This window comes from Pristiophorus japonicus, chromosome 9 (genome assembly GCF_044704955.1).
Source record: "Pristiophorus japonicus isolate sPriJap1 chromosome 9, sPriJap1.hap1, whole genome shotgun sequence".
NCBI lineage: Eukaryota > Metazoa > Chordata > Chondrichthyes > Pristiophoridae > Pristiophorus > Pristiophorus japonicus.
In genome coordinates this window covers 46,513,852-46,540,594 of record NC_091985.1, presented here as the reverse complement: position 1 = coordinate 46,540,594, position 26,743 = coordinate 46,513,852, and the positions used below count along the sequence as shown (strand labels likewise).

Below are 26,743 nucleotides of genomic sequence, written 5' to 3'. Positions count from 1 at the left end.
AAGAGCCACCACAGACACGATGGGCCAAATGGCCTCCTTCTGTGCTGTACAATTCTATGGTTAAACACGGTGCACACAGGTCTATAGCAATGCTTCTTATCTCTTTTAGTATCAAATAAAGGAATCTTCACTTTGGTTTATTTTATTCCTGTGCCCTTTGAACAGTTGGTTAGTGGTAGTTACCATGTGACTTTTTTTGCATATATAGAAGTCTAGTTCAAGGGCTGACCATAGTACATGACATCACCAATGTTGAAAAGAGGTGGAGAGAATTAAGGTGAATCAGGCAGTAGTGAATTAGGTGGCACCAGTGCTGGATTTTAAAATACCTGTAGATGGTAGGAGACCGAGGGAGATAAATTATTCTATTGAGTAAAGCTTTTGCGAATTCTTTTATTTGGAGTCAGATTTTAACTCTTGGTTTGGAGGGGGCACATATGAAATTCACTTTGACACATCAATAGCTCATTAGTCTCACTGACTGCTCCAGTGACTGTATCAGCCAGTCTTAGGGAAGGCTTTGTTCTGATGCTCATCCTGCTTCAGAAGAACTGTGCTGGCTCCAGGCGAGGCTCTTGCATACAGCTTTTATTGCTCTGCATGTCTCTGGGGACTTAACATTGCTTGATTTTTTTTCTTGGAGTCTGCTCACTTCCTTCGTTGCACGCTTCCCACAATCCAGCACTGTGTTTTTTAAAAAACCAGCACACAATCCTCAGATTTCTGATAGAAGCAAACCCTGTCAGCAAACGTTTATTTATTTTTTGCTAAGCTTTTTGCTGTCTCTCTCCCTCTGATATAATTAATTGTAGCCCGTGGGCTGCCAGTCACTGTCTCTCGGAAAGTTGCGGGACGGTCATCATGAAGAGCTGTAACAGTAAGATCGTGTTGATTGAGCACATAGTGTGTATATATATTTATACTACATGTTAAAAGTCACTGAAAACATTCCCAACTGGAGCGAACAGGAAGACAGGACAGATTTGAGTTAATTAAATGTTTTAAATTCTGCCTTCAGGGAGATGAATACTCCTGCCATTAAATATGTTTTAAATATATGTTCTCTGCAGACATTTCGTCGCAAATGTTGGGAGGAAATGTAATGTGTGCGCTGCCTCAGTCTCTATAGCCCGGAGCAAAGGAATGACCTTCACTGCAGTTCAGCTTCACGCTGGAGTATGGAGCTGCTCTGTGCCATTTTGAGAAGGTCCAGAGTTTTTTCTCTCTGTGTGTAATCCGCAGCTTTTCATTGAGGAACAGAAACTGGAAGAAGTAACAACACTTTAGAAACCTCTGGATGATTTAAACAAAAAAACCCAATAACATAAAAATCCGCTTTTAGCTGCTGCGGAGAAACTTCTGCTGCCAAGTAAAAATTGGATGACTGACGTCTGACTGTGAGTACTGCTGATATGTGGCATATGTTTTTTTTTAATTGTTTTTATATTTTTATATTTTAAAAAATCTCGACGGAGTTTAAGAACTTGTTCAGGACCAGTCACGTTATACTTGCTAACTGAACAGAGTTTATGTTCATAAGAGGGATAAGTACAGATAAAAAGAACAATTAGAAATGCTGAAAACCTGGAATAAAAACTAGAATTGTTCAAAAATACACAGAACAACATTTCAGGGAGGATCCTTCATCCTATTTCCAGTGTATTTCCAGCATTTAAAAAAAAACTATTTCCTCTCCTTTCGTCAAGAGGTTTTATCGGCAGCCCCTCGGAACATCACTCAAGTACCTATTCATCCTATGTGGGCATAGACACTGGATGTTAGCAGGTTATTCAACTGTGAAAGGCATCGCAGCCAAGCTCCGTCTTGTCCTCGTGCACACTTTCCATCCTGAATTTCTTTCTAAAGATCAGAAACCGTCACCCTGCTTACTTTTTATCCTCCCTTGTCCCGGACCGTTGAGCCCAATTGTAATTATTTTGTTTCTGGCTCAGTTCATTACAGACCTGGATCAAACCCGGGACTATTCTGGTGTGCAGAGCTCAGTTACACTCTGTTTTTAGCCGGCTGAGCCGCCAGGAGCAGACATCCAGCATTCTGTGTTTGTATATAAGGAATGGATGACAGTCAGGTGGTGGTGTTATTATCATCATGCTCTTCTTAACTTCACAGCACATTTACAGAATTTTAGTCTTCGTCAAATGATTTTTTCAAAGCAGCCTTAGCGCCTTTTGTGTATAGTGTAACTTCCAAGAAAAATATTCCATGGCTAATTACGTATTTAATAGCATAACACGAGTTAACAGTCTGAAAATTGTTTCTTCCGAGCATTTTTCTGCAATAAAGCTTAATTTGCAAATTTCAGTTCTCGTGGGCACATTTTTGGTCTCTCCTTTTGCGCCAAGGCACGATATGGATTTCCAGTAAAGGGGGAGGGGTAACTATCTCAGAGAACTACAGCTTGTTGCTGTTGTACAAAAGTTGGTATTTCCTGTCCCATTCTTGAACCTGATATCACACGACTGTAATTAAATAACAATGAGGTTTTCACTACGCAGGCCCGCTTGATACTGATAGTGACAGAGTCCTGGGAACACTAACCCCAGTGTTGTTCTGATAGAGGGAAGAATACAAACATTCTTGCCAGCGTGATAATGGAGCGAAAGTCAAGGATGGCCCCATAATTTGAGTGTTATGTCTGGGTTTCAAGCTGTAATTATTTTAAACATATCTGTCTGCACTGCTGCTGGAGCCGACAGTTACAGCAGAGACAGAAGTTATAATTATAAGTTTAAAGTAGGTAAGAATGTTGATGCTAAACACTAGACACTTGTAAAATGTCCTTGGTCTGTGATGAGTTAGCTGATTTTAGTCGAAGCAGAGATTATTGCATTGCAATTTGCTTCAATGACCCCTGAGTTAGGGAGGGGAATCAGTCATTATACAGTACAGTAATCCTTGCTGGAAAATGCATGTTGTATGGATTTTGGGTGAGGACAGGGTCAGGTTTGGTTGTGACGCCTTTCACAATACAAATAGCCTGGTGACATGCACGGTGTAGGGTCAGCCCTGAAGAATGTGTGCAAGGTACTGGAAGAGAGTTTGCAACCATTGAACCCCCACACCCCAAAACAGAAGGAAAGGGGCGAATGGCAGACTTCCAAACTTCATGTTCACCTGAGACATATATTTGGAAGCAGTTTTGAACCTGTTGCTGGTTAACATTTATTTACTGATTAGAAGCGATTTCCTTAGTACAGACAATAAATCTTTTTGGTCTATAATTGGTTTTATTGTACCCATTTTGGTGTCTCGGGCAGTTATTTACAGCTGCTGGGATCAAAAGTAGCATGTGCAGCTGCTAGACTAGCTGTGGGTATATACAACCACTCCCCAGTTATATAAACCCCTCCTTACAGAAATCAAAATATAATCATAACATTATAATGAAAAGGTTCAAACCAACAACTCAATACTTGTTTTCTTGCTCACTTTCTTGCTGCAATTACTCCCATTACTCTGTCTCTTTCTCTCTGTGCTCTTCATCTGTCTGTTTTTCTCATTGCTATCTCATCAATGTTTTGTATGCCTATATGTCATTCTGCCTCTCTTGTTGCTGTCGCTCTTATGCCTACTTAGTGCTTTTGGCTGTTTGTGTTTGCCTTTTTATCTGCCTCTCTCATTCCTCTGTTTCTCCTTCCCCACTCCCTGCTTCTCTTTGGTTTGCACCTATTCCTGATGTTTCGTTCAGAGCTTATACCTGGCTTCCTATTGTGCTCAGTCTCCAGACTTATTTCTCTTCACCTTGAGACTAAACAGTATAAGGCTCTTCTAAAAATGTTTTCAACAAGCAAGTGTGATTTTTATGTATTTAACAAAAAATAAATATTTTAAATGCATATGCATAGTGGTGAATGATGGGAAATTAACCACTCACAGCATTTAAAAGGGAGTTGGGCAGGCACTTGAGGATGAGGAATCTACAGGTTTAAGGACAAAAAGCAGGGATGTGGGACTAAGCACTACTGCTCTTTCAAAGAGCCAGCACAGGCATGACTTGTTGAATGGTCTCCTTCTGTGCTATAAATTTCTATGATTCTATAAGCACTGCGCACATAAGCAGTTGGGTAAGATTTTCCTGAAGCATTTTGTGTGATTCGCTGTTTCTCAGCGTCTGTCCCCCATTTCTAATACACGGCTCAAGAGTATAGAGGAGAATGTATAAAATGCACCATTGCACCAGAAGGACGGTTTGCTCCCTCCTGCTCTCCTGAAGACATTGACTATTGCTGCGCTTTTGTTCCATGTGCTGGCCGCCTTCAAAGTTGTCACTTTTCATGAATGAGCCTAGATAGTATGTGCTGGCAGGCCAAGCTCGATGCTATCCTCATTCAACATCCAGACAAATATTTTCCATGGCAAGTCAGTGGATAGTGATCAGAAGCAGGAACCCTGTCTGATTCTTTCCTTCCCTCACAGTGGGATACTTATTGTAAGCTGTGGCTCAGTGGGCAGCACTCTCGCCTCTGAGTTAGAAGGTTGTGGGTTCAAGTCCCACTTCAGAGACTTGAACACAAAAATCTAGGCTAACACTCCAGTGCAGTACTGAGGAAGTGCTGCACTGTCGGAGATGCAATTTTTTGGATGAGATGTTAAACTGAATTTGGATCATCCCATGTGCTCTCTCAGGTGGACATAAAAGATCCCATGGCACTATTTCGAAGAAGAGCAGGGGAGTTATGCCTGATGTCCTGGCCAATATTTATCCCTTAATCAACATAACAAAAACAGATTATCTGGTCATTATCACATTGCTGTTTGAGTGAGTTGCTGTGTGCAAATTGGCTGCCACATTGCCCACATTACAACAATAACAACACTTCAAAAATACTTTATTGGCTGTAAAGCACTTTGGGATGCCCAGTGGTCATGGAAGGCGCTATATAAATGCAAGTCTTTCTTTCTTATTGTAGCACTCCAATTACCTCCCTGGCTGTGATATACTAACACACACAGCTCAATAAACAAACATGGTGTAGGGTTTTCTTTTAAGCCTCCATGCTTACAACCTTAGTTAGAAGTACAACTCAAAGCTCAGAATGGCCAAAGTCTTCTGCTTCGGCAGACTGAGAGGTTAATTCTCTGTTGACATCCTTGGTGGTTTTTCTAGGTTTGTGTCCCCGACTGTCTAGAGATGGCAGCTTTTATACCCTTCTGGCTGGTGCAAATACAAGTTGTTCTTTCTCTCTCTCTTTCCCATGGTTTAAACACGCTGATTCTACAGAAACGGCATCTGATGTTTATGTCAGATTCTCACAGACTTTCAAGGCCAAGCTCAGCAGCCGACTTATCTTTAAATTCGCCCCATATCTCCATGGAAGTACCTTGGGCTAGAATTTCCATTGGCTTACCGCCTGGTTTCTGGGTGGTATTGGTCATTGTGGGTGATAACCAGGTGAGCGAGAAATTCCCCACCTGAGTTACGCCGACAGTTTCAGGATACCGCTGGGAAGTGGACCGTCGGCGTGCACCGTCCTCAGATCGCCCTGGCGCGAAATTTGGCTCAGCGCTGACCCGTGGGTAAGTATGAAAATCACGAGAATCAGTGGAGCTGGGCGGTAGATGAGTAGCTGTTTTAGAAAAAGGTTAGTAATTGTTTTTTTTACTCATTATTTTAAAATTCTGTTGTGGTGATTTAGGTTGTTAGGGTGTGGAGACTGTTTTAATGATTTTTTATGTTCTGTTTTTTGAAAAAAATATTTTGCGTTTTTCTGTTCTTAGGCCCAACCTGCAGCCTCGAGGTAAATTTTTAGTGATTTTTTTTACTTAATCGCCCATTTTCTTTAGGAACTTTCACATTTGACCCTAAATTCCACTTTTTCGCCGAGAATCGGGGTGCAACGCCCATTTTTTTCACTGGACGGGTATTTTTATTTTTTGAGGGGAAGTTTTCGCTGGCAATAATCTTGGGAATCTTAGCGGTCTTTTGGGCGGCAATTGGGCACTGGTGGGTTGTTAGGAAATTCTAGCCCATGGTCTCAGCTAGCCTACTAAACCGTCTGAAATACCTTTCGAACTTGGTCAACCTTCACAACATGCCTTCTAAACAGTGACAGTTCTGTGTTTTATCCTTTGTTGTTAATACCTTTAACTAAATTCTGCTCTTTGAACAATCCATCCTTTGAGTTTTCTGTAAAAGTCCAAAATCCTCCGCTAGGACTACCTGGTCTGTGTGGCTCAGTATTACAAGTGTTCTTTATATTTTTACAGTAATAAGGCGGATTAAGGGTTTGGAAGCATAACACTCAGACTGGCTAGACTGTACTAGTTTGAGAATGTTGAGATAATGTGTTATTACATTACCAATGTGTTATTTGTAAAGGCAAGAACAGGCAGTTTACTGGGTTTTTTTCAAGCAACAAAATTAAAACTCTCCTTACTGTACATTTATGGTAAAGGGTAGCTTTAGCAGAAAGGGCTTTTTCTTGGGTAAGTCTCAGGTGATCTTTGCTGTGGTACTTCTTGAATTGAGGAATATCAATGTTGGTAAATCACATTTTTTCACCCAATATCAGCATTAAGTACTCATAGATCATCATGCCAAGTATAGCATGGGCTAGGTCCAAAGTAAAAGGGCTGAATTTATGAATGGATGTTACTGGTGGGGTACCTCACCCACCATATTGGGAAATTACAGACACACTACTCACACATTCTTGTACATTTATTGTAATTTCAATGGATGGAAAATTATTGGCAGTGCTGCAGCCAATTACTTAACGTGGCTGGCAGGCGAGGTTTTTTTGCCAGTAGTGCACATTTATAAAATTGACCCTAAAATTTCCCAATGCTCTCTCCCAAAAGTGTGCCTTAAATACAGCCAGAGAAGAGCAGCAGTTACTGTATCAGAATAACATATTTCCTCGTCTCACACCAGTCATCCCAGTTTTGTGTTGTGGGCTCACCCCCAGGACCATGAGCTACTTGACTAAGGCTATCCAAACTCATTTATCAGGAGAAGTAGTCATCCCATCCATCTGGGCTGATTTTGTATTTAGATCCCAAAGGTGAAAGGACATTGTACTAGCTCACTGAACCTGTCCGTTCCCATTTTTACATTTTTTGTTGTGTTTTGAATAATTTGTTTTCAGCTTGTTTCTGTTTACAATGCTACTCCATGGAGCGCGGTGTATTCTGCATATGATCAGTCTGACAGCTTTTCTTAACTAAGACTGAGGGAAGAAAATGGAAAATAAAGAAAAAATGTGTGTCATGATCAGTCTAAAAATAGAGTGATCACACCAACAGCAGTGACAGGGATTAGACATGCTCCAAGCTAATACAAATGCAAAACAGTGCAGATGCTGGAAATCTGAAATATAAACATAAAATTCTGGAAATACTCAGCAGGTCAGGCAGCATCTGTGGAGAGATGAACAGAGTTAACATTTCAGGTCAATGACTGTTTGTCAGAATTCTACTGTAATTGTTGTGGTTTTCACCCAGGACATTAAGGTTATTACCTATTTCCTACCTTTGACATTTATGAGTTGACAATTGCTTGTGGATTGAAACTGGACGTAAACAAGGTCTGTTGCTAACATAATTAGCAGCAAAGCAGGGGATAGTAATGTGTCCATTGAGGTGTAGTGAAGGGTTATCTTAAGGTTTTTCAGTGATTTTGTTCACAAATTGAAATTGTTTATAAGTTTTCTAACTTTAAAATTCTACGTTTTTGGGGTTAAGTGATCTGAAAGAGTCATATCAAATTTGATACAAGAATGATTTTATTGCAGTTAAGTAAAGTACATTGAAATCTTTACAATGAAATATATTGTACATTGAAACTGAATCATGACATGAATGTTTTTATTATTATTGCACTAAAGCAAAGTACATTGTAAACATTTCAATAAAGTTTGTTACTTAACATTACAACTGATTCATGGTCCATTATCATACCAAACACAACATTTAGGAACACCTGCAAAAGATAAACATCCCTCACCCCTTCAGTCATGCCTGCCTCCCGCACCTAGCCATGATTGAGGGGCGTGCTGGTGTGGCGTGTCGTGGCTCGGAGATCTCTCCTGCTGCAGTGGGATGGGTGTCCGTGGACCGCGACTAATTGCCCGACTGTATCTGAGACACACAGATCGGTCTTACTGCTGGCTGCGAGGGATTGAGTTGGAAGCTGGCGGGTGGGAGGGGAAGCGTGCTGTTGGGAGTGCAGGAGTGAGGAGGGACACACGGAGCAAAGGGTTGGGAGATGGGGGAAGAGTGCTGCTGGGGGTGTGGGAGACAATGGTGGGTGAGGGTGGCTTGCAACACGTTAGTTACTCTGACAGTCAGTCCCTGACAGAGGCACAATGCCAAACAGTTAGTTTTACAAATGGGGTGAGTCATTCAAGTAATAGGTTGGACTAATGGGGTATGATGATTTCCAAAGGGTCAAATTGGCCATAATTAGGTGTTGCTGTGCCTGCCTCAGTCGGGAGCCTGCACTTGTTTATTTATAAAAAGAGAAGCAACTATCATCATTCAGCAGATATAAGGCAAAATATAATCGAAAGAGGTTTTAGGCCATTTTAAGTGATGTGTTTAATGCTTCAGTCCTTTTTGTGTTTAATTCCCAGCCCCTGCCTCCAGCTGTGCCTGCACTGAGCTTAACTCAGGTAAGGTTGTTCAGAACTTACAAACGTGGGCACTTACTCCATTCTAAGTTAGTTTGGAGTAAGTTTTCGGTGCCGAAACTTGCAAAACAGGCCTGAGTGGCTGGACACACCCCCTTTTGGAAAAATAAATACCTGAACTAAAACCAACCTAAACTAACTCACTAGAACTGGAGCAAAGTAAGTGCCGAGAATTGCAATTCCTAACATACTCCAAACTAAACTAGTTGCTCCAAAATAATAGGAGCAACTCCACCCGAAACTTGGACCCAATGTCTGGAGAGGAGACAGTTAAGTGGGGACTTCTTTGAAGCATGAAATCATGTCGTCAGGGTAAAATCAGATTGTTACTTTAAAATACACCAAAAACAGTAGAACCAGAGGACATAAATGCAAATTAGTTTGAAGTACATTTAGATATCAGGAAAACATCTTTACTCGAAGAATGATGATATGCTTGAAATAATTGACCAAATAAGATAAATTAAGCAAAAGTATTGAGGTTATTCAAGGTACAATTAGAGGATATATTTTCTGCTTGTGTGCTCCCACACAGAGCCTCACGTTGTATATTGAAGAATTGCACATGCAGCATAATCCACAATTTTCCATCCATTAATTTTAAATATACATGTATCTATATTGGCAGATCTCGTGTGATTTTGCCAGAGGGTGGTATTCTAGCATCTGGAGCATCATATGAAGTTCAGCTGCTAGATTGGCCTGACTCCATAAATTCAAAATAAGCAAATCTAGGTAATTGTAGCTGGTTGTAAACTGCAGAGATTGTTTACAGAGATCACTGGTGTTATGTCTTTAATACTCTTATGAATGACTCCACGAGGTCTAGTATTGTACTTGAGCTGTTGTGACCTTAGTCCCATTTATTGTAACTCCAGAGTGAGGCACAAACATGGTGGGCAGCCTTTTATACTGGGCCCTGCACATCTATGCAGGTGACCCTCAGGTCTCCCACCGCAGTGCCCTCTGGTGGCACACCTTATATGACTATACAGTTAGTATACATGGTCTACGTACATGACATCACTTCCCCCCCAAGTCTTTAATGCACATTGATGGTGACCTGGGCTTTGCTCTTCCTGGTTGACCATTGGAGGGTCGCTTCTAGCTTGGGTGGGTTGGTAGAGAGATTTGTTGCCAGTGGAGGTCCCAGTGGTTTCTGGTTGTGAGTCCATGACTACTCCATTCTCCCACCCACCCAGAGATCATTCAAATGACCTGTTACATGCAAGTTGCATTCAAGTTCATCACATGGGTTTTACATTTACATCTTGGTACATTTGGGTGGATTACAGTTGCGTTTTTTTTTGTGTGGTACATTTACATGATCAGTACAGGTATATCAGTACAGGTACACAAGGACAGTCTAGTTCCAGCACGGCCGGATGAGATCCGGGTCATCTGGTGGCGGCGCAGCACCCCATGCTAGTGGGTCTGTGGGTGAGGTGAGCTCATTTTGCTCGAGTTCCCGGAGCTCAGGGCTCTTGCCGTTACTCCTAGTGTCGGGCAGGCCCAAAGACAGCTGATGTGTCTGTGACCTCCCTGTCCTTTTCTTTTGCTGCTCCCTGGGAAGCGGTCTGAGTGAGTGAACGTTTCGTCTAAGCGACGGTGGGGCTGCCTCGTCTTGTCTAGCAGTTCACGGGACTGCTGACTCGCCTTCCTTGAGGGCACCATTGTGAGCACTCTCTAGTTTGGGATCCTGGCTGATCCAGGTCCCATTCAGAGGAACCGTTGCGGGTGACCCTTCGCTCTTGGACATTGCCGTGATGGCGAGTGGGTTTGTGGGCTGCACCTTTTCCACCTGGGTGGTGGGTGACGGTAGCGGACTGCGAGCATAGGCGCAGTTTACTGTTTCTGGCCCGTGGCGGTTCATGCCATTGGGTGCCTGCAATGTTAAACCGTTCTGAGGCAGGGTATCGCTACCGGTGTGTCTGCTCTCCGGGGATCGTTTACGCTGTGACTTATCTACTTCTGTCAGCTGTGGGGACACTTTATGATACATCGTTCTGGTCCCGGGGACGCAGGCTACAGCATTGTGTAGCCCGCTGGACCTCTGTACGACCGTTAGGTGTTTGCCCGCTACATTGGCTGATTGCAATTTGCACCCGAATCGCTCAACAACATTTTACTCGTTACAGCTGGACTTTTACATTGGTTACCAATTTCAAGCAGTTCATTCACAAATGGCGGGTTGCTGGCCTCTTTTAAAATGGCCTTACTACTTTTACCCCAGTCGTCTTCCTTGCGTGGAACCACGTGTCTTTGCTCCACTAGCGCTGCACCTCGTGGTTTGGACGCCATCTTTTCCCTGTCCACGATGTCGACTGCCGCGATCTTCTTTCCCAGGGATTCTGCCACTGAAGCAGGGAAGGCGCCCTCGGATCCAATCTTCCTCCCCAGGAGTCCTGCCACTGAAACCAGGAAGGTGCGTTCGGGTCGTCTCGGCCGGATCATCGCCATGCAGTCGTGATGAGCGGTCTGTGCCTCGGGGGCTGCGCGGATCTGCTCTCCGGTGCATGGTCCCACTGAAGGTGGGGGCTTGCTCTGCCTCTGAGCACGGGGGACATTGATCGCTGGAGGGATGAAGTCTTCTCAGTTCCAATGAATCTTCCCCATCCATCTTCTTCCAAGCAGCATTGGTCCATCACCTGAAACAATCCACAATGGTAAATTGTGCACCGCGCCATCATGGGAAACACTTACACCCGCACTACCAACAACTGATATCAGTTCCTTGGTGTAGGTGTGCAGCTTTGCCTGAACCGGGACCAGCTTGGGTCGTTCAGCTTGATCGTTCCATAGCCTTTCAAAGGCTTCCTGGCTCATTACTGACTGACCCGCCCCCGTGTCCACTTCCATGAGGACTGGAACGATATTTATCTCGACTTCCATTATCACTGGAGGACAATCTGTGGTGCCTGTATATACTCCATACACTTCGTCCTGGGACTGAGCTGCCTCTCTAGCCATCTCCTCGTAATCCGCGCTGGATTCACAGCCATCTGCTGACTCCTCTTCCACGTGGTGAGTCACAGCTCTTTTGCACATTCGCTGGAGGTGGCCCTTTGCGCACACAGTCTCTAAACTGACACTGATAAGCCCTGTGATTACCTCTGCAATGCCAGCATGGTGCTCCTCGACTTACATTTGCACCCTTCGGCGGACTCTGAGTTAAAAGACTCGGAGGCCTGTACGCTCTCCCCTGGGCAGATTCACATTCAACAGTTCTGCCTGTGAAAGGCACCACTCTATTTACAGTCCTTGCCAGGTTTGAGTCCTGAGAGTGAGTCGTCATCTGCTTGGAGCTGCAGCTTGAGGTCATGAACGCCTGGCTGATGCTGATGGCCTCCTGCAGAGTGACGTTGAAGAAGAGCCTCATGACCAATGCCAATTATGAAGAAGTCCTGCAACACATCGGCGAGGGACGTGCCAAATTCACACGGTCCTGCCAGCCTCCTGAGGTCGGCAGCGAACTTCGCGATTTCCTGGCCCTGGGAGCGGCAGTGTGTATAAAATCGATGGCCATGAGGATGCTCTTCTTCACTTTGAGTTGGTCCCAAATTAGCACTTTCAACTTCTCATATGACTTGATCATTCTTTTCTCTGGTGCAAGCGAGGCCTTAGACCACGGGCCCACAACTGGTCAACAGGATAGCTCTGCACTTATCTGCCAGCGTGGTCGGATCATCGCTTACCAGGTCATTTGCTATGAAATATTGGTCGAGCCGCTCCGTAAAGGCTTCCCAATCTTCACCCTGAGAACTTTTCTAATGCCCCAACATGTCATTTTTGCGTGAAAGTTCATAATCTCGTTGCCAGTTGTTATGTCTTTAATACTCTTATGAATGACTCCATTGTACTTGAGCTGTTGTGACCGTAGTCCCATTTATTGTAACTCCAGAGTGAGGCACAAGCATGGTGGGCAGCCTTTTATACTGGGCCCTGCACACCTATGCAGGTGACCCTCAGGTCTCCCACTGCAGTGCCCTCTGGTGGCATACCTTGTGTGACTATAGAAACATAGAAAATAGTGCAGGAGTAGGCCATTCGGCCCTTCGAGCCTGCACCGCCATTCAATGAGTTCATCGCTGAACATGCAACTTCAGTACCCCATTCCTGCTTTCTCGCCATACCCCTTGATCCCCCTAGTAGTAAGGACTACATCTAACACCTTTTTGAATATATTTAGTGAATTGGCCTCAACAACTTTCTGTGGTAGAGAATTCCACAGGTTCACCACTCTCTGGGTGAAGAAGTTTCTCCTCATCTCGGTCCTAAATGGCTTACCCCATATCCTTAGACTGTGACCCCTGGTTCTGGACTTCCCCAACATTGGGAACATTCTTCCTGCATCTAACCTGTCTAAACCCGTCAGAATTTTAAACGTTTCTATGAGATCCCCTCTCAGTCTTCTGAACTCCAGTGAATACAAGCCCAGTTGATCCAGTCTTTCTTGATATGTCAGTCCCGCCATCCTGGGAATCAGTCTGGTGAACCTTCGCTGCACTCCCTCAATAGCAAGAATGTCCTTCCTCAAGTTAGGAGACCAAAACTGTACACAATACTCCAGGTGTGGCCTCACCAAGGCCCTGTACAACTGTAGCAACACCTCCCTGCCCCTGTACTCAAATCCCCTCGCTATGAAGGCCAACATGCCATTTGCTTTCTTAACCGCCTGCTGTACCTACATGCCAACCTTCAATGACTGATGTACCATGACACCCAGGTCTCATTGCACCTCCCCTTTTCCTAATCTGTCACCATTCAGATAATAGTCTGTCTCTCTGTTTTTACCACCAAAGTGGACAACCTCACATTTATCCACATTATACTTCATCTGCCATGCATTTGCCCACTCACCTAACCTATCCAAGTCACTCTGCAGCCTCATAGCATCCTCCTCGCAGCTCACACTGCCACCCAACTTAGTGTCATCCGCAAATTTGGAGATAGTACATTTAATCCCCTCATCCAAATCATTAATGTACAATGTAAACAGCTGGGGCCCCAGCACAGAACCTTGCGGTACCCCACTAGTCACTGCCTGCCATTCTGAAAAGTACCCATTTACTCCTACTCTTTGCTTCCAGTCTGCCAACCAGTTCTCAATCCATGTCAGCACACTACCCTCAATCCCATGTGCTTTAACTTTGCACATTAATGTGGGACCTTGTGTGGGACCTTGTCGAAAGCCTTCTGAAAGTCCAAATATACCACATCAACTGGTTCTCCCTTGCCCACTTTACTGGAAACATCCTCAAAAAATTCCAGAAGATTTGTCAAGCATGATTTCCCTTTCACAAATCCATGCTGACTTGGACCTATCATGTCACCTCTTTCCAAATGCGCTGCTATGACATCGTTAATAATTGATTCCATCATTTTACCCACTACCGATGTCAGACTGACCGGTCTATAATTCCCTGATTTCTCTCTCCCTCCTTTTTTAAAAAGTGGGGTTACATTGGCTACCCTCCACTCGATAGGAACTGATCCAGAGTCTATGGAATGTTGGAAAATGACTGTCAATGCATCCACTATTTCCAAGGCCACCTCCTTAAGTACTCTGGGATGCAGTCCATCAGGCCCTGCGGATTTATCGGCCTTCAATTCCATCAATTTCCCCAACACAATTTCCCGACTAATAAGGATTTCCCTCAGTTCCTCCTTCTTACTAGACCCTCTGATCCCTTTTATATCCGGAAGGTTGTTTGTGTCCTCCTTAGTGAATACCGAACCAAAGTACTTGTTCAATTGGTCTGCCATTTCTTTGTTCCCCGTTATGACTTCCCCTGATTCTGACTGCAGGGGACCTACATTTGTCTTTACTAACCTTTTTCTCTTTATATATCTATAGAAACTTTTGCAGTCCGTCTTAATGTTCCCTGCAAGCTTCCTCTCGTACTCTATTTTCCCTGCCCTAATCAAACCCTTTGTCCTCCTCTGCTGAGTTCTAAATTTCTGCCAGTCCCCGGGTTCGCTGCTATTTCTGGCCAATTTGTATGCCACTTCCTTGGCTTTAATACTATCCCTGATTTCCCTTGATAGCCACTGTTGAGTCACCTTCCCTTTTTTATTTTTTACGCCAGACAGGGATGTACAATTGTTGTAGTTCATCCATGCGGTCTCTAAATGTCTGCCATTGCCCATCCACAGTCAACCCCTTAAGTATCATTCGCCAATCTATTCTAGCCAATTCACGCCTCATACCTTCAAAGTTACCCTTCTTTAAGTTCTGGACCATGGTCTCTGAATTAACTGTTTCATTCCCCATCCTAATATAGAATTCCACCATATTATGGTCACTCTTCCCCACGGGGCCTCGCACAATGAGATTGCTAATTAGTCCTCTCTCATTACACAACACCCAGTCTAAGATGGCCTCCCCCCTAGTTGGTTCCTCGACATATTGGTCTAGAAAACCATCCCTTATGCACTCCAGGAAATCATCCTCCACCGTATTGCTTCCAGTTTGGTTAGCCCAATCTATATGCATATTAAAGTCACCCATGATAACTGCTGCACCTTTTTTTGCATGCACCCCTAATTTCCTGTTTGATGCCCTCCCCAACATCACTACTACTGTTTGGAGGTCTGTACACAACTCCCACTAATGTTTTTTGCCCTTTGGTGTTCTGCAGCTCTACCCATATAGATTCCACATCATCCAAGCTAATGTCCTTCCTAACTATTGCATTAATCTCCTCTTTAACTAGCAATGCTACCCCACCTCCTTTTCCTTTTATTCTATCCTTCCTGAATGTTGAATACCCATGGATGTTGAGTTCCCAGCCCTGATCATCCTGGAGCCACGTCTCCGTAATCCCAATCACATCATATCCGTTAACATCTATTTGCACAGTTAATTCATCCACCTTATTACGGATACGCCTTGCATTAAGACACAAAGCCTTCAGGCTTGTTTTTTTAACACCCTTTGTCCTTTTAGAATTATGATGTAGTGTGGCCCTTTTTGTTTCTTGCCTTTTGTTTACTCGGCCTTCCACTATTGCTTTTTACCTTTCTACCATCTGTTTCTGACTCCATATTACTTCGCCCTATCTCGCTGCATAGGTTCCCATCCTCCTGCCATATTAGTTTAAACACTCCCGAACTGCATTCGCAAATGTTACCCCTAGGACATCAGTTCCAGTCCTGCCCAAGTGCAGACCGTCCTTTTTGTACAGGTCCCACTTCCCCCAGAACTGGTTCCAATGTCCCAGGAATTTGAATCCTTCCCTCTTGCACCACTGCTCAAGCCACGTATTTATTCTAACTATCCTGCTCCCTCTACTCTGATTAGCACGTGGCACTGGTAGCAATCCAGAGATTACTACCTTTGAGGTCCTACTTTTTAATTTAACTCCTAGCTCCCTAAATTCAGCTTGTAGGACCTCTTCCCGCTTCTTACCTATATCGTTGGTACCTACATGTACCACGCCAACTGGCTGTTCACCCTCCCTCTCCAGAATGCTCTGCAGCCGCTCCGAGACATCCTTGATCCTTGCACCAGGGAGGCAACATACCATCTTGGAGTCTCAGCTGTGGCCGCAGAAACTCCTATCTATTCCCCTTACAATAGAGTCCCCTATCACTATAGCTCTCCCACTCTTTTTCCCACCCTTCTGTGCAGCAGAGCCAGCCACGGTGCCATGAACTTGCCCTCCCCTGATGAGTCATCCTCCTCAACAGTACCCAAAGCGGTGTATCTGTTTTGCAGGGCGTTGACCGCAGGGGACCCCTGCACTACCTTCCTTGCACTGCTCTTCCTGCTGGTCTTCCATTCCCTAGCTGGCTGTGGACCCTTCACCTGCAGTTAGTATACATGGCCTACGAACATGACAACTGGATTGTGTGTTCTTTTTTCATAAAGTTTGCATCTAAATTGCAGCTGTAGCTAAATTTAACACTATGAATGAAGCATGATGTCTGGTACAAAACTTTTATGATATATTGTGTCAGCTGTGGCTCAGTTAGTAGCACCCTCTATGGTTTCTATGGGCCCAAGTTTGCCCCCTCTGCTAGAATGGCGCCTTCGTACAGAAACGGCGCCGATATCCGACCTCCGTATTCTCCCCGTTGGTTCCAGGCCTGTGGCCTGTGGCGCAGTGCATCGGAACGCGTGGTGGGCGGAGCTACAGCCCTGCGCCGAAAAGAGTGCCGGCAGCTGCGCATTTGTGCAGTAGCTCCTGGCCCTCTCAGTGCGTCCTGGCTCTGGGTGACCCTTTCCCTGGCCGAAGGGACGACGCGATGTTCGGCGCCCCTATCCCCGTCCGAGTGGCCTGCCGCATAGGCCACGTTGAGGGCTACAAGAGACAGGTTGGTGGGGGGAAGTGTTTTGATCGGGGGTGGGGGAGGAGGGGAAGAGTTTTGGGGGGGTGGGGGTGAAGAGTTTTTGCGGGGGGGGGGGGAAGAGTTTTTGCCGGGGGGGAGGGGGGGGGGAAGAGTTTTGATCCGGCGGGGTGGGGGAGAGGGGAAGAGTTTTGATCCGGCGGGCAGTGGGCGGAGGGGTGGGAAGAGTTTTGATCCGCCATGGCGGGGGAGAGGGGAAGAGTTTTGATCCGGCGGGGTGGGGAGAGGGGAAGAGTTTTGATCCGCCATGGCGGGGGAGAGGGGAAGAGTTTTGATCCGGCGGGGTGGGGGAGAGGGGAAGAGTTTTGATCCGGCGGGCAGTGGGCGGAGGGGTGGGAAGAGTTTTGATCCGCCATGGCGGGGGAGAGGGGAAGAGTTTTGATCCGGCGGGGTGGGGAGAGGGGAAGAGTTTTGATCCGCCATGGCGGGGGAGAGGGGAAGAGTTTTGATCCGGCGGGGTGGGGGAGAGGGGAAGAGTTTTGATCCAGCGGGGTGGGGAGAGGGGAAGAGTTTTGATCCGCCATGGCGGGGGAGAGGGGAAGAGTTTTGATCCGGCGGGGTGGGGGAGAGGGGAAGAGTTTTGATCCGGCGGGGGAGAGGGAAAGAGTTTTGATCCGCCATGGCGTGGGAGAGGGGAAGAGTTTTGATCCAGCGGGGTGGGGAGAGGGGAAGAGTTTTGATCCGGCGGGGTGGGGAGAGGGGAAGAGTTTTGATCCGCCATGGCGGGGGAGAGGGGAAGAGTTTTGATCCGGCGGGGTGGGGAGAGGGGAAGAGTTTTGATCCGCCATGGCGTGGGAGAGGGGAAGAGTTTTGATCCAGCGGGGTGGGGAGAGGGGAAGAGTTTTGATCCGGCGGGGTGGGGAGAGGGGAAGAGTTTTGATCCGCCATGGCGGGGGAGAGGGGAAGAGTTTTGATCCGGCGGGGTGGGGAGAGGGGAAGAGTTTTGATCCGCCATGGCGGGGGAGAGGGGAAGAGTTTTGATCCGGCGGGGTGGGGAGAGGGGAAGAGTTTTGATCCGCCATGGCGTGGGAGAGGGGAAGAGTTTTGATCCAGCGGGGTGGGGAGAGGGGAAGAGTTTTGATCCGGCGGGGTGGGGAGAGGGGAAGAGTTTTGATCCGGCGGGGTGGGGAGAGGGGAAGAGTTTTGATCCGCCATGGCGGGGGAGAGGGGAAGAGTTTTGATCCGGCGGGGTGGGGAGAGGGGAAGAGTTTTGATCCGCCATGGCGGGGGAGAGGGGAAGAGTTTTGATCCGGCGGGCAGTGGGCGGAGGGGTGGGAAGAGTTTTGATCCGCCATGGCGGGGGAGAGGGGAAGAGTTTTGATCCGGCGGGGTGGGGGAGAGGGGAAGAGTTTTGATCCGGCGGGGTGGGGGAGAGGGGAAGAGTTTTGATCCAGCGGGGTGGGGTGTGGGGGGGTGGAGAAAAGAATCTTCAAAGGTTTTCCAGTATTTTAATATCTAGCTATCTTTCGTAAAAATATACTCAGTTTATAATCAGGCTGATAGCACCTACACCCTGTCCAGTCTCGCTGCTTGGGATTAAAAAAAAAACTAGCATTCCTATCATAACACTGTCATTTCGAGGCTACCTGCGCTGATCTCTTAACTCACCGCAGGGTTTTTCAGAACGTACAAAAGTGGCCATTTACTCTGGCCTAACTTAGTTTGCAGTAAGTTTTAGCTGGCTAAACTTGCTTAAATGGCCAAAACAGGTGTAAGTGGCTGGTAACGCCCCCTTTTGGGGAAAAAAACTGAACTAAAAAAAACGTAACTAACTCACTTACACTGGAGCAACTTAAATGGGGAGAATTGTGATCTTTAAGTTACTCCAAAAAAATCTAGTTGCTCCAAAAAAACCGCAACTCCTGGGGAAATTTGGGCCCTTTGATTCAAAATCACTGCGCACATCAGCAGTTGGGTAAGATTTTCCTGAAGCATTTTGTGTGATTCGCTGTTTCTCAGCGTCTGTCCCCCATTTCTAATACACGGCTCAAGGGTATAGAGGAGAATGTATAAAATGCACCATTGCACCAGAAGGACGGTTTGCTCCCTCCTGCTCTCCTGAAGACATTGACTATTGCTGGGCTTTGGTTCCATGTGCTGGCGGCCTTCAAAGTTGTCACTTTTCATGAATGAGCCTAGATAGTATGTGCTGGCAGGCCAAGCTCGATGCTATCCTCATTCAGCATCCTGACAAATATTTTCCATGGCAAGTCAGTGGAGAGTGATCAGAAGCAGGAACCCTGTCTGATCCTTTCCTTCCCGCAAGGATCAGTGCTGGGACCCCAACTATTTACAATCTATATTGACTTGGACGAAAGTAGCCAAGTTTGCTGACGATACAAAGATAAGAGGAAAAGCAAAGTGTGAGGAGGATACAAAAAATCTGTCAAAGGACATAGGCAGGCTAAGTGAGTGGGCAAGAATTTGGCAGATGGAGTATAATGTTGGAAAGTGTGAGGTCATGCACTTTGGCAGAAAAAAATCAAAGAGCAAGTTATTACTTAACTGGAGAAAGATTGCAAAGTGCCACAATACAGCAAGACCTGGGAATACTTGTGCATGAAACACAAAAGGATAGTATGCAGGTACAGCAAGCGACCAGGAAGGCCAATGATATCTTGGTCTTTTTTGCAAAGGGGATGGAGTATAAAAGCAGGGAAGCCTTGCTACAGCTATATAAGGTATTGGTGAAGCCACACCTGGAATACCGTGTACAGTTTTGGTCCCCATATTTACGAAAGGATATACTTGTTTTGGAGGCAGTTCAGAGAAGGTTCACTAGGTTGATTCCGGGGATGAGGGAGTTGACTTATGAGGAAAGGTTGTGTAGGTTGGGCCTCTACTCATTGGAATTCAGAAGAATGAGAGGTGATCTTATCGAAACGTATAAGATTATGAGGGGGCTTGACAAGGTGGATGCAGAGAGGATGTTTCCACTGATGGGGGAGACTAGAACTAGAGGGCATGATCTTAGAATAAGGGGCTGCCCATTTAAAACAGAGATGAGGAGAAATTTCTTCTCTGAGGGTTGTGAATCTGGAATTCGCTGACTCAGAGAGCTGTGGAAATTGGGACATTAAATAAATTTAAGATAGAAATAGACAGTTTCTTAAACGATAAGGGGATAAGGGGTTATGGGGAGCGGGCGGGGAAGTGGAGCTGAGTCCATGATCAGATCAGCTATGATCTTATTGAATGGTGGAGCAGGCTCGAGGGGCCGTATGGCGTACTCCTGTTCCTATTTCTTATGTTCTTATGTTCTCACAGTGGGACACTTATTAATAAGAACATAAGAAATAGGAACAGGGGTAGGCCATACGGCCCCTCGAGCCTGCTCCGCCATTCAGTAAGATTATGGCTGATCTGATCATTGACTCAGCACCACTTCCCTGCCTGCTCCCCATAACCCCTTATCCCCTGATCGTTTAAGAAACTGTCTATTTCTGTCTTACATTTATTCAATGTCCCAATTTCCACAGCTCTCTGAGGCAGCGAATTCCACAGATTTACAACCCTCTGAGAGAAGAAATTTCTCCTCATCTCTGGGTGACCCCTTATTCTAAGATCGTGCCCTCTAGTTCTAGTCTCTCTGCATCCACCTTGTCAAGCCCCCTCATAATCTTCTATGTTTCGAAAAGATCACCTCTCATTCTTCTGAATTCCAATGAGTAGAGGCCAAACCTACTCAACCTTTCCTCATTAGTCAACCCCCTCATCCCCGGAATCAGCCTAGTGAACCTTCTCTGAACTGCTTCCAAAGCAAGTATATCCTTTTGTAAATATGGAAACCAAAACTGCACACAGTATTCCAGGTGTGGCCTCACCAATACCTTACATAGCTGTAGTAAGACTTCCCTGCTTTTATACTCTATCGCCTTTGCAGTAAAGGCCAAGATACCATTGGCCTTCCTGATCACGTGCTGTACCTGCATACTATCCTTTTGTGTTTCATGCACAAGTATCCCCAGGTTCCACTGTACTGCGGCACTTTGCAATCTTTCTCCATTTAAATAATAACTTGCTCTTTGATTTTTTGTGCCAAAGTGCATGACCTCACACTTTCCAACATTGTACTCCATCTGTCAAATTCTTGCCCACTCACTTAGCCTGTCTATGTCATTTTGCAGATTTTTTGTGTCCTCCTCACACATTGCTTTTCCTCCCATCTTTGTATCGTCAGCAAACTTGGCTACGTTATACCCAGTCCCTTCTTCCAAGTCATTAATATAGATTGTAAATAGTTGGGGTCCCAGCACTGATCCCTGCAGCACCCCACTAGTTACTGGTTGCCAACCAGAGAATGGACCATTTATCCCGACCATTTATTGTCAGCTGTGGCTCAGTGGGTAGCACTCTCGCCTCTGAGTCAGAAGGTTGTGGGTTCAAGTCCCACTCCAGGGACTTGAGCACAATAATCTAGGTTGACACTCCAGTGCTGCACTGTCGGAGGTGCCGTCTTTTACTGAGACATTAAACCGAGGCCCCATTTTCTCGGGTGGACGTAAAAGATTCCGTGGCACTATTTTGAAGAAGATCAGGGGAGTTATCCCTGTGTCCAGGCCAATAGTTATCCCTCAATCAATATCACTAAAACCAATTATCTGGTCATTATCACATTGTTGTTTGTGGGAGCCTGCTTTGCGCAAATTGCCTGCTGCATTTCCCACATGACAACAGTGACGAGACTTCAAAAAGTACTTCATTAACTGTAAAGCGCTTTGGGACGCCAAGTTGTTGCTTATGGTAAGTTGAATGATGTATAAGGTCAGCAGCAGCATACTACATAATGCCCAATGTATTATTCTGCTATTACGATGAAACTTCAAGGCCACTAAGGCCACTTTAACAAAAGATAGTTCTGTTTCTGTTCATCTGTAATCTCATATCATTAAACATTTCGTACCAATGGATTACTGAATTAAAGTAAGAAAATAAATATTGTTTTTATTTTGTTCTTTCAGCAGGGTACGTTACAACTAACGTTCCAGAACAGTGAAAAGAGGAGTTATTTACGAATTAAACATATAGGATAAAATATGTGTTCTGCCAGTTATCCAAACTGGGTCACTTTTGATGATGATTATGGCTTCCAGTCACCGGAAGGGTCATTCAAATCAGATAATGGGAATAATCATGGGTTCAAATCCAATGGCTTGGTGTTGAGCCTTTCTTCTCAACGTGACACATCCAGAAGATCTTCCTCTGGAAGTAGCACACCTCTTTCTTCACCATTCTCAAGCTTTCCTTGCACCCCAACCTCTGGACTTCAGGCTCCAATTACATCAAGCACGTCTAGGGATAACTACTTCTTCAAGATAGAGGAACTGTCACAAACCAATCAGTTTAGGTCGCACAATAATGAGAATGGATACACTAACCCATTTTGGAATCAGAGATGTATTTCACAGACTGGTGCTTCTCACCATGAACAGGAAAGTAAGCAGGCCAGTAACACCTCAACTGCTAATGCCACAAACACTTTTTTTCATGCTAACCATCCTCCCAAGGAAATGAGAGGACACTATAAAAGTCAGAGTAATTCCACTCTGATTGTTCTTTGCCAAAAGCTTGAAAAGATACAAGCAGAGGACTGCCAACCTTCACAGAGTTCATCTTCAGAAAGCAAACAACTTAATACTCAAATGTCTTCACCTATTGTTAGGAATCTCTTCAGACTCGAGTGCAAAGATGGTTGGCCTTTAATGATGAGGATCCCTGAGAAGAAGAACATAATGTCTTCTCGTCAGTGGGGTCCAATCTATCTGAACCTCCTGGCTGGTGGAATTTTACAACTATATTATGAGCAGGGCCTTGAGAAACCTTTTAAAGAATTGCAATTGCAACCTTACTGCAGACTCTCAGAACCCAAGCTTGAGAACTACAAGGAATCAGGAAAGATCCACACGGTGAAGATTGAACATGTGTCATACACAGAAAAACGCAAATATCACCCAAAAACTGAAATCCTACATGAGGCGGAGATTGAGCAGTTGTTAAAGCTTGGAACAACTGACTACAGGGACTTCACAGACTTCATTGCTGCAGTTGAAGAGGAGCTTATGAAGCTGACTCCACTTACACAGCACAGAAAGAACTATGAAGAGCAAGAAATGACGCTTGAAATAACAGACAACTTCTGGGGAAAATTTACAAGAGAAGGAAAACTATTTGAAGCTTCAGTGGTGACTCACATTCATTGTCTGTGCTTCACTAATGGCAATGTTGAATGCTTTTTGACTCTTAATGATTTACAGCTTCAGAGCAAAGACCGCAGTTACTCGAAAAATGATATGCATAGCACATGGATTCAGATCTGTGACTACCGTGTTCATAAGTGTGTGAAACAAAATGAGTTTGAGAAATCTAGAGTCATTAAATTCACACCTCCTGATGCTTGTAGATTGGAGCTGATGCGCTTCAAAACAGTCTGTGATAATCCCGAACTTCCCTTTTTGTTAAAGGGTCTGGTCACTGTTCATGGAGCCTACACAGAATTGCAAGCATTTCTAGTCATGTCCTCTGCTTTTTCCAATCTCCAAAACATGCTGCCTTTCAAGCATTGTGAAAAGGTGATGATACGGTTTCCTGTTCCCATGGCTTGGTCCAAAATATTTCGCACCGTGAATCTCTTCAGACAGAAGTCCTTGAAGGCTAAAATGAATCGGAATGCTCGACTTGGCTCTGTTAGCACGACAGGTGGTGAACCAGTAATGCAAGTCACCATTGGCACTGCTAAGTACGAACACGCTTTCAGGGCGATTGTCTGGAGGATTGATAGTCTACCTGACAAGAATTCAGGTATATTCCATTATAGAAACATAGAAAATAGGTGCAGGAGTAGGCCATTCGGCCCTTCGAGTCTGCACCACCATTCAATAAGATCATGATAATCATTCCCTCAGTACTCCTTTCCTGCTTTCTCTCCATACCCCTTGATCCCTTTAGCCGTAAGGGCCATATCTAACTCCCTCTTGAATATATCTAACGAACTGGCATCAACAACTCTCTGCGGTAGGGAATTTCACAGGTTAACAACTCTGAGTGAAGAAGTTTCTCCTCATCTCGGTCCTAAATGGCTTACCCCTTATCCTTAGACTGTAACCCCCTGGTTCTAGCCTTCCCCAACATCGGGAACATTCTTCCTGCATCTAATCTGCCTAGTCCCGTCAGAATTTTATATGTTTCTATGAGATCCCCTCTCATCTAAACTCCAGTGAATACAGGCCCAGTTGATCCAGTCTCTCCTCATATGTCAGCCCTGCCATCCCGGGAATCAGTCTGGTGAACCTTCGTTGCACTCCCTCAATAGGAAGAACGTCCTTCCTCAGATTAGGAGATCAAAACTGAACACAATATTTCAGGTGAGGCCTCACCAAGGCCCTGTACAACTGCATTAAGACCTCCCTCCTCCTATACTCAAATCCCCTAGTTATGAAGGCCAACATGCCATTTGCCTTCTTCACCGCCTGCTGTACCTGCATGCCAACTTTCAATGACTGATGTACCATGACACCCAGGTCTCATTGCAGCTCCCCTTTTCCTAATCTGCCGCCATTCAGATAATATTTTGCCTTCATGTTTTTGCTACCAAAGTGGATAACCTCACATGTATCCACATTGTACTGCATCTGTCATGCATTTGCCCACTCATCTAACCTGTCCAAGTCACCCTGCAGCCTCTTAGCATCCTCCTCACAGCTCACACCGCCACCCAGCTTAGTGTCATCTGCAAACTTGGAGATATTACACTCAATTCCTTCATCTAAATCATTGATGTATATTGTAAATAGCTGGGGTCCCAGCACTGAGCCCTGCGACACCCCACTAGTCACTGCCTGCCATTCGGAGAAGGACCCATTAATCCCTACTCTCTGCTTCCTGTCAGCCAACCAGTTCTCTATCCACGTCAAATCATTACCCCAATACCATGTGCTTTAATTTTGCACACCAATCTCTTGTGTGGAACCTTGTCGATAGTCCAAATACACCATATCCACTGGTTCTTCCTTGTCCACTCTACCAGTTACATCCTCAAAAAATTCTAGAAGATTTGTCAAGCATGATTTCCCTTTCATAAATCCATGCTGACTTCTACCGATCCTGTCACTGCTTTCCAAATATGCTGCTATTTCATCTTTAATAATTGATTCCAACATTTTCCCCACGACTGATGTCAGGCTAACCGGTCTATAATTACCCGTTTTCTCTCTCCCTCCTTTTTTAAAAAGTGGGGTTACATTAGCTACCCTCCAGTCCATAGGAACTGATCCAGAGTCGATAGACTGTGTGAAAATGATCACCAATGCATCCACTATTTCTAGGGCCACTTTCTTAAATACTCTAGGGGATTTATCGGCCTTCAATCCCATCAATTTCCCTAACACAATTTCCTGACTAATAAGAATTTCCTTCAGTTCCTCCTTCTCACTCGACCCTTGGTCCCCTAGTATTTCCGGAAGGTTATATGTGTCTTCCTTTGTGAAGACAGATCCAAAGTATTTGTTCAATTGGTCTGCCATTTCTTTGTTCCCCATTATAAATTCACTTGATTCTGACTGCAAGGGACCTACGTTTATCTTCAATAATCTTTTTCTCTTCACATATCCAAAGAAACTTTTGCAGTCAGTTTCTATGTTCCCAGCAAGCTTCCTCTCAGACTCTATTTTCCCCCTCCTAATTAAACCCTTTGTCCTCCTCTGCTGAATTTTAAATTTCTCCCAGTCCTCAGGTTTACTGCTTTTTCTGGCCAATTTATATGCCTCTTCCTTGGATTTAACACTATCCCTAATTTCCCTTGTTAGCCACGGTTGAGCCACCTTCCCCGTTTTATTTTTACTCCAGACAGGGATGTACAATTGTTGAAGTTCATCCATGTGATCTTTAAATGTTTGCCATTGCCTCATTGCAGAACAGTCAGAATGTAGAAACTGGGTCATCTGGTGAACATTAAGCTGGTGATGTACACGTAGATACTGATAGCCAATCATAACATAAGAATTTTCTCATGTCTACATGACATCAAATCAAAAGAATTTAATTTTGAACACTCAATCTTTCATTAATTCTAAAATTTTAATATTTATCTCCTAAAGTGTAAAAGAATAGTAATAACCAAATGAGAGGTGATCTTATCGAAACGGGTTAATCATGAACAGTCAGAACAGGAGACCATCAAGTTCATTATTTTAAAATATATATAAATATACTTACATGCACACAGAGTCAGGGGATCTACAAGGACTTTGGCACAAGGAGGGACAAAAACTTCCATAAAGTGTCGGGTAAGGTTTGTGTCCATTGTTTCCCTTAGCAAGGGAAGATTATGGTCATTAAGGCAGTTCTGTCACTCACTCTAAATGATATAATCAGCGTAAAGCCCCTACTACTCTGCTTCCACAGTCTGCCTTCGCCCTAACCGCAGAAGAACTGCCCAAAAAGTAAATCTAACAATTTTCACTTCCCAATATCAGCCATTCTCATGACTCATCTGATCAGCTGCTGAGCTAAGCCAAGGAGAAGCACTTACCCTCAGGAAGGGAAGAATAATAGCAAGTGTGTCAGCTTGGATTAATCTCATAAATTCTTCTACCATCTGGTTTCAGAGTGGCACTAGTCGAAACCTGGGAGCACATTTACCTGCCTCCCCTTTCCACTGGAAATTTATGATATGTCAGCGGACAATCTCAGAAAATACAATCAAAGAAAAGAAAATTTGGCGATGATATCATTGAAAACTGACT

At 44.9% G+C, this 26,743-nt stretch overlaps 1 protein-coding gene across 1 annotated transcript in view; it reads left to right on the top strand.

Moving 5' to 3' along the window:
- The first annotated feature begins 910 nt into the window (after window positions 1–910).
- The window catches only part of LOC139273031 (stonin-1-like), a 249,855-nt gene continuing 224,022 nt past the window's right edge, over window positions 911–26,743 (top strand). The window contains exons 1-2 of the mRNA XM_070889313.1: window positions 911–1,397; window positions 21,965–23,801. Of these exons, the coding sequence (XP_070745414.1) occupies window positions 22,040–23,801 (1,762 nt within the window). The 5' untranslated portion in view covers window positions 911–1,397; window positions 21,965–22,039. The remainder of the gene's footprint in view (window positions 1,398–21,964; window positions 23,802–26,743) is intronic.